Source organism: Antrostomus carolinensis, unplaced genomic scaffold (assembly GCF_000700745.2).
Source record: "Antrostomus carolinensis isolate BGI_N321 unplaced genomic scaffold, ASM70074v2 scaffold34768, whole genome shotgun sequence".
In the NCBI taxonomy this organism is placed as follows: domain Eukaryota; kingdom Metazoa; phylum Chordata; class Aves; order Caprimulgiformes; family Caprimulgidae; genus Antrostomus; species Antrostomus carolinensis.
The window spans coordinates 252-8,038 of record NW_010331474.1 but is presented as its reverse complement, the minus strand read 5'-3'; the positions used below and the strand labels follow the sequence as shown (position 1 = coordinate 8,038).

Below are 7,787 nucleotides of genomic sequence, written 5' to 3'. Positions count from 1 at the left end.
TGTCTGACACTTGTGTCATTATGAACACTGAAGCTACAAGAAGCTAATGATTATCATTTTATGCTTCCTGCTAACTGAAGAGCATGCATATGCCTAGGAGTGAAAATAAAATCTTCTGCAGTGATTATGAATTATGCAGTTAGCGTTTCAATTATGAAGACTTCTCTTGCAAAGAAGTTCTTGATATTTTGAAAAGTATATGAGATAATTTTTCACCCATAAAAATGACAGGGAGGAGCAAACCAGGGAAGATGATTTTTTTGTTGCATCGTTATATACTTTACAGGCATGAAACATAAACTGAGTGCTACTTGTTCTCTATAATCACTTCCATTAGAAACAACATTTTTCTAGGCTCTCCATGAGAGCGCTCAGCTCCTTCTCATCAAATTTGCTAGTGCAGTTTCAGATTGGATACTTAGGGGTGTGTGTGATCCCAAATCATTACCAAAATCTAGATTACTCAGCGTTTGGGTCTCAGCACTAGGCCCCCCCGCCAACACTTCTGCCTCAAAATCCACAGGGAAACACTGAGGACACACATCTCTGCCACAACATCTCCTCACAACAAAACCTTCTGGGCTTCATGAGACAGAGGTGGTCCAAAACAGATCTAGGTCTGTCTGAACCCCGAACAGAAGTATTTACAGAAAGAATGTCTACTAAAATGAATTAGTCTTCAATTTTTGGTGTTACCTTGTAAGAAATTTCGAAATTTTCACCACCCCAAATCTGAAGCCCTGGGTCATAGAGACCCAGTTCAAAGAAGAAATCACGTTCAATGGCAAACAATCCACCAGCCATTGCAGGCGACCTGAAAGAGGAAGACACAGTGTAACTCCTTCTGCCAAAAGGATATGATAACACTCAGAGAAAGCATCAATTAAGGAAGGAATTCACTGTTAACATGTAATAAAGATTAGATAAATGGCAATACACTAAAAAATCATAAAGCTTTGTCATCAGCTTCCATTAATTTTCTGAAGTGACATCTGTATAATTTCTAGTGAAATCAGAGGGGGTTTTTAAATTATTTTTACTATTTTTAAAAATTTAATTATACAAAATTTTGGTTGGAATTATAATTTCAGCCAGCCAGTGTGCTTCTATTAAAATAAAAAAAGGTAAGAATCAGTGTGACAAGACATTTCTCTCTTGAAAGTTGTTCAAGTTTTTGAGATAACTTGAGATTTTGACTGCACAGCAGACTTAGGTTCATGTTCTGAGGAGCTGCCACATTTAAACTTACTGTCTATTAAACAATCAACAGAGTTTCCCCAGCTAAATGATACCTTTCTATCTTCTCCCTCTGGCTCTTCTTCTACCACTCTGAGACACTTTTCATTATACTCTGTTAAATTTTTAAGAGAACCTGGATTAAGCTGCACAAGGTTTCCACTTTGGTTGAGGTTTTTTTTTTTAACATGGCTTTGTAAATTCCTCCATGTAAGCCAAGGTTCAATTAGCAAGTTCTAATGTGTCAGAAAGACATTGTGGTTTGGATTAGAGCATTTTTGCAGAATGGCTCTAACCAAAATTCTTTGGTAGCTTGCTCATGCTAAAAAAGAGAATAGGATATGTTAAGCCATTTCCAGCACACATACCAAGCGTTTTTCACAGGAGGATCAATAAATATATAAAAACCCCAATGGATACAAGCTGGAGTCCCTACTAAGTTAGCAATTTGAAAAAAATAGCTGGTAAGGAAAAAGTGATTTTTTTCTGACTTCAGATGATCTGCAGCACTGAAAGGAGGAGGATCCAAGAGTCCAGATCACTCTGTTGAGCCAAGTAAAACACAAGTGAACTATTCCTTCATGATCAAATTATTGAGATGGGGCATTTCTACTCCTCACTCTCTTCATTCCATTAGATTTTTACCTTAGTGATGCTCCTTTTAACAACAATGATTATGTATTTCCCTTCTGCACATAAATATTTGAGGAGAACTGCTTAAGAAAAAGTAACCCGTAAGGTTAGCATGTACCCCCTCCTCTGCATAGCAGGGGCAGGGCAACAACAAAAACAGAGCTGCTGGGTCTATCAGCTGAGCTAAATATAATGGTTATCAGTTTAGTTGCTCTCCAAATCACCTGATCAGATGCTGAGTGACTCCTAAATGTCCCCTTCTACTTGTCTGCCTACTGTATTTTCCTCCAACGCTGTTTTTGCATCACAGGGGTTCACAGGGTAGGCTGCCAGCGAGCACAGCAGGGAGAAGCACGTGGCACAGCACAGCCCTGTGGCTTTCCTGCATTTTTGGTTTTCCTCAGCACCATAAAGACTTGGCAAGTGTAGAGGTCTCAGATGCTGACGTTTCAGTCTTGGACTCCAACGTGCTGTCAAGTGTGTTAAAGTACACAGTAAAATCTGCATAAGCTCAGTAGTTTATTTTATAGGATACGAAGAGGTAAGCATAATATTACTGAAAGAAGGATTCAGCCCTGGGGCAGTTCGCACATTACAAGAAGTTTGTTTCTGCGCTTTAAGCTGTTGAGGGGTTTTGTTTGTTTGTTTGTTTTCTTTTTAAACTAAGTAATTCTGGCTATGGTTTCAGTATGACTTTTACCTGGTGTTACTTGCCTCGGTACTCCTGCAACAATATGCATACAGCCTGGACATAAACAGATGCAGGCAATGTCTCTTTTTAAAAGAAGCACTGTAATTCTGAAAGTATTATTAAAAATAAAGTAATCTTTTAAACCATTCTGAGAACATGTGTTCTGTGTTTCTGGGAACAGTTTAAAGGATTTTAAGACCTGTTTGAATAGTAAACAGAACACAACAGCAATGTTTGAAATAGTTTATCCCCCTCTAAGTGAATATTAAAGTTCCAATGTGGACAGTCTTGTCCGAAAATGGTATTATTTATACTGTATACAAAGCAGATCAAAGCTTCATAACTTCCTTGCATGTGTTGCCATTTTAGCAGAGAACAATCATGAGTGAGGATAGGGAATTACCAACATCAGTTCTTACAATGTTTAAATCATATATATAAGCAATAGAAGACATTAGATTCTGAAGATGTGAGGATTGCTTTCAAATGTAGTAACACGATTAGTTAAGTGTGAAGGGGAAAGCAATAAAAACCAGCAGAACCACAGTCTCCCAGTCTTGAAAAGCCATCCGGAAACTCTAGTTTCTAAGCTAGGGTTTCTAGCCAGTTTCTGTTTGCTGGGAAGGAAACATCCCTCCCACTCCCCAAAGCATACATAAGAAAAAAGTAGGACTTCTGTGAAAGTTATTGGGGTTTTCCCAGAAAATAAGGTGATTTTTTTGTTTGTTTTGCTTGTTTGTTTTTTAATGTTATGTGTATTAAATTAAAATCCCCAAACATACTGAGACCTTAGAAAATATCTAGCCAAGATTCTTAAACAGTATGCTTCTTTGTCAGACGTGATCTATTATGAAGCACGTGGGAGAAATATGACAAAAGGGATTATTTTGATGCACATGCATAATCCACGAGCTGTATACATGCATCAAGCCATGACAGCAGACTATAGATTTTATGCATTACCAGCTATTATAAATACTCACAGCATGCTTGTTATTTCAAATGAAGTAGTTAAATAAGCTCTGTTGTTTCCAACACAACTTTTAAAAAAATATCATACCTAAATAAAGTTTTTCCTGGAAACAAAGCCATACAATATTTTCTTTTGCCAAATAAAACCCTGTCATTCTAATGTGCACCCTACTAACCACACAAGAGCAGGAATGGAGAGGCAACATAAGGTAGCAAAGGTATTTTGAACAAATAGTCAGTTGTGGCAAACAGGTCTGATAGCTGGTGTGGTTAGAAATAGGAAGATTTTCAGGCTAGAAGTACATGCAAGTTTTAGTGGATCAATATTGAGTTCAGAAAACAAAGAAACGGGTAAGTGATTTAGTGATTACCGATACGGTTCAGTTTTTGTCTTTCTGCTTTCCTTCTCTCGCTTGGTCAAGGGAACCCTCTTCCATAGCATACTCCAATCCCACGCTCCTCTAGCAAACCCATCTTCGTCACCACCCCCTTGCGGCACAATCTTATAAGTGTTGCCATCTATGACATCTATAAGCGGCACAGTGCATGTGGTTCTGCGGGGCGGCGGATGGTGGCGGGGAAGATGCGGTTGTGCGCAAGTACCCGCGTGGCACACGAGCACCGACCGTAGATCATGGGAAAGAGGGGGGGGGAGGGAAAAACGAAAGGGTTTAGACAATTATTCGTTATGATTCACAGTATGTAAACAGCTCTCTTTACCGATAAGGCTCAGTTTTATGTTTTCGTTTGGACTTTTCCTTGTGGCTTAACGGAATTCGTTTCCATAGCAAACTCCAGTCCCAGGCCCCTCTGGCAAAACCATCTTCATCCCCACCTTGTTGTGGCTCAATGGAATAATCATTCCCATCTATGTAATCTATTAGAGGTACAGTACATGTAGTTCTGAAACATTTATAGAAGGGAAAGAAAGAGCAAAATACAATTTCAGAAGAGTAATCTGTCTAATCTGAAATTTACACCATTAATTATTAAGCTTATAGAGCAGTTTCTACGAAAAGTCACTTGCAAATATATCATTAAAAATGAAGCCTCATTAGAAGAAAAAAGAGATAGTACCTTCTTTGTGTTGTTTTAAGAGGTTATGAAAGCAGAAAAGTTAGGTTTGAAATGCTAATACATCGATTTGTTTATCAGTACTTTTTCCTTTATGTGTACTTCTTGACATCAGTCTTCTAATAAAGCACTGCTGCAGGCAACAGGGGAACCCTTAGAGGGCTGGGGTTCTCACAGTATTATTATCTCCCTTAATTTCTATTCATATCAGATCTTAGCTGTCAACAAGTATGATAAGCTCTTAGCTTTTAATAGCGTAAACAGGGATTTTCACTATTCTATCCTACTCAACTGCCATGCAAATCCAACCTCCCTGGATAAAAAGACATTACCAGTGCTCCCCTAGCAGCAATCTTCCGTAGAATTTTTCCTGTTTGATTTGCAACCAGCTCCTCATTGCAACCTACCACATATAATATTCACCAAGGAAAAGACATTATCTTGTTATTCTCCCCAAATTTTCCAAATGAGTTTCCTGGTGACCAAACTTGGAGCGTTTCCATCTTTTAAATAGTCAAATCCTACGAGATAGAAAAATAAGCAAGGGGAAAAGAAACACTAATGCAGGGCTCTTTGAGGCAGAAGCAGCAGCAAGCTGCACCCAGGCTATCAGGGCTTGGAAGAGAGCTGCTAAGGGCTGCCCTCTGGCACTGTGTGCCTCAGCATCACTGGTCCTCCTGCAACCTCTGCAGGTGGTGCTGGAGGATGCCTCTAAAGCTGCCGGTTCTCACCAGCCTTTCTAGTGTAAAAGAGTAACACACGCTTGATGGAAGCACACAAACATTTCCATCTTCTCTCTAGTATCCTGGCCCAAAACCAGTCTTGAACCTGAGTTACAGCCTTTAAAACACAAAAAACCCACCTCTTCAAGAAAGTTCTGGTAGTATGACAGGTTAACAAATAGTTTTTAGGATTAAGTAGTTATTTTATGGGATTAAAGAGTTTAAACAAGCACACAGTTTCCTAAACACACATATCCCCTGACCACACAAGCTATGAGTGCGGCAGCACAGAGCAACAACAGCATTTCAAAAGCTGTAAGAAATGAAGCCCCTGGGAATCTCCCTCCTCTGTCACCTCTCGCAGATCCCACGCACCCAGCGCAGGCTTTTCCACCACTGACTCCTACCAAGTGCCTGGGCTGGTGGCAGAGACAGGCTCAAGCCCTGGCCTTGGTTCGCTGGAGTCAACACTCCAAAGTGCTTCAGAGAAAACAAATAAGACCATATTGCAAGACCAAAGATCTGAAAGTCATAAAACTCTTGAGATCACAGGGGTTTTAAATCCTGATTAAATCAAAACACTTACTGCTACTTTTCCTCTATCAAAAGTCACGTTTTTGTTTAGTTATTTTGTTTAATCAGGCTCCTTATTCAGCCAGAACAGAACATTTTTATAACAGCCCCTCAGATCGTTGAAAAAGATGGGAGTTGTCTTATATTTAATCTATACTAGCCAAAATATTCAGTATGTCTATTAAAAGAAACTATCTGGAAATTTATTTGCCTGACTATTTTCCTTCCTCCTTACATAGCTTTTATGCTGGGAGATAATAAAATCATCATACAGCAAATACTGATAGAGTTTGATATAGATATATATTGATATAGATATAAAACATATTGACTATATTTTTAAAAGTCAAGATTGTTACTGTGACTTTTTCTTCCCAAGAGGCCAGACACTGGAAATAAGAGGAGAACATTACCTGTCCTTAGATATAGGAGCTATAAGTGGTGCATACCAATTAATTCCCACCTCACAATGGGCATCAAGGTAAACCAAAACCTTTGAAAGAAAAAAAAAAAAAAAAAAGTAAAGTAATTTATGAAGTCACAATGATTTAGTTAAGCTCATTTACACTGAAATACTTTCATATTATAAACAAAAAAATAAAGCTTAAATTAGTAAAATTAATCTCTTTTTAAAACAATATCAATATTACAATGCTATGTTTCTATACGTCTGTTTGAACACAGAACCACCACCACCTCTCCCCCAGAAAAGAAAAAACAGACAGACTTGTGTGTGAACTGGCTCCTACCTGTCCAAGTTTAGCCTTCTGGGCTCCAATGCTCCTAGCTTGGATTAAACCTTCCCTCCTCTCATTTCGAAATACCTTTACAAGGCCATTCCACTGCTTGATATACTCATCCAGCCTCTCTTTTAAGTGTGCTATCAAACAACAAAGAAAAAAAATATTTTGGTGAGGTTTAATAATAAACAGCTTTGTACTCTTAATACAACCCAAATACAACTCTACTGAAAAGTATCTACGGGCATTTAAGAGAATCTTTAACTCAACTGCTCGTACTACCGCTCACAAACACGAAACCTGAAGAGACCAAGATATGGTGTTCTCTGACTTCATGGCACAGGTTTGTCTCTGGCACATCTGAAGAAAAAGCACAGAAGTGGATGGCCACAGCACAGGGGAGCTGCGTGGACAATTCCCAGTCACTTCAATACAGCACACAGTGGCTTTCGGGTCTTTGCCTGTACTTCCACCACGCAGAGAAGTTTCTACACTTCAGCACATGGTCATTCATTCGATAATGTCACGAGTACAGCTGAAGGCACCACTTTCCAGCTAAACATTTCTCTTCAGTCATTTTCTGCTTCAGTCTGAAGTCAGTCTGTCTATTAAATCTGGAAACCTGAGACAGAAACGCACCATACTCATATTATTGTCTTCCCTCATCTAGACCTGTTCCCTCTTGGGGTTGGAGTGGTCTCATGCCAATCTTCTAATGAAACTCAATGTAAGAATAATTGGAGGTCAAGAATTGCAGTGAATGAGCTGTGGCACATTATACTGAGACAGAGAACCCTTAGCCAAAGAGATCTGGCCAGCACACGGACAAGTAACCACCTAAGAATCAAGATGGGCTAGGCTTAAATGCTTACAGATTTATATTTGCACACTGGTCTTTGCCAAACTAATCTGGAAACCGCGTTCCTAGCGCACAGAAGGATCCTGGCGTTGCACAGGATTTCTGCACAGACGATTCTGTTGAGAGAACTCACAAAGGCAGAAGGGCTGTCAGTCGGGCGCTTGCTGTTTGAGGCTATGCTGATTTAACTATTGGTATTCATTTAAAATCTATTTTTGTACCGAAAGGCTCAAAAGAGTTGCCTACAGCTTCAGTTTCTCTCAGTCAGGAACCAAAACTAGCTTGGA

At 39.2% G+C, this 7,787-nt stretch overlaps 1 protein-coding gene across 1 annotated transcript in view; it reads right to left on the bottom strand.

Annotated features, from left to right (window-relative positions):
* The window catches only part of GALNT7 (polypeptide N-acetylgalactosaminyltransferase 7), a gene marked incomplete at its 5' end in the record, with an annotated part of 17,653 nt that extends 10,872 nt beyond the window's left edge, over positions 1-6,781 (bottom strand). The window contains 4 exons of the mRNA XM_029086288.1: positions 697-814; positions 4,253-4,435; positions 6,315-6,394; positions 6,651-6,781. Of these exons, the coding sequence (XP_028942121.1) occupies positions 697-814; positions 4,253-4,435; positions 6,315-6,394; positions 6,651-6,781 (512 nt within the window). The remainder of the gene's footprint in view (positions 1-696; positions 815-4,252; positions 4,436-6,314; positions 6,395-6,650) is intronic.
* Between the last annotated feature and the right edge of the window lie 1,006 nt (positions 6,782-7,787).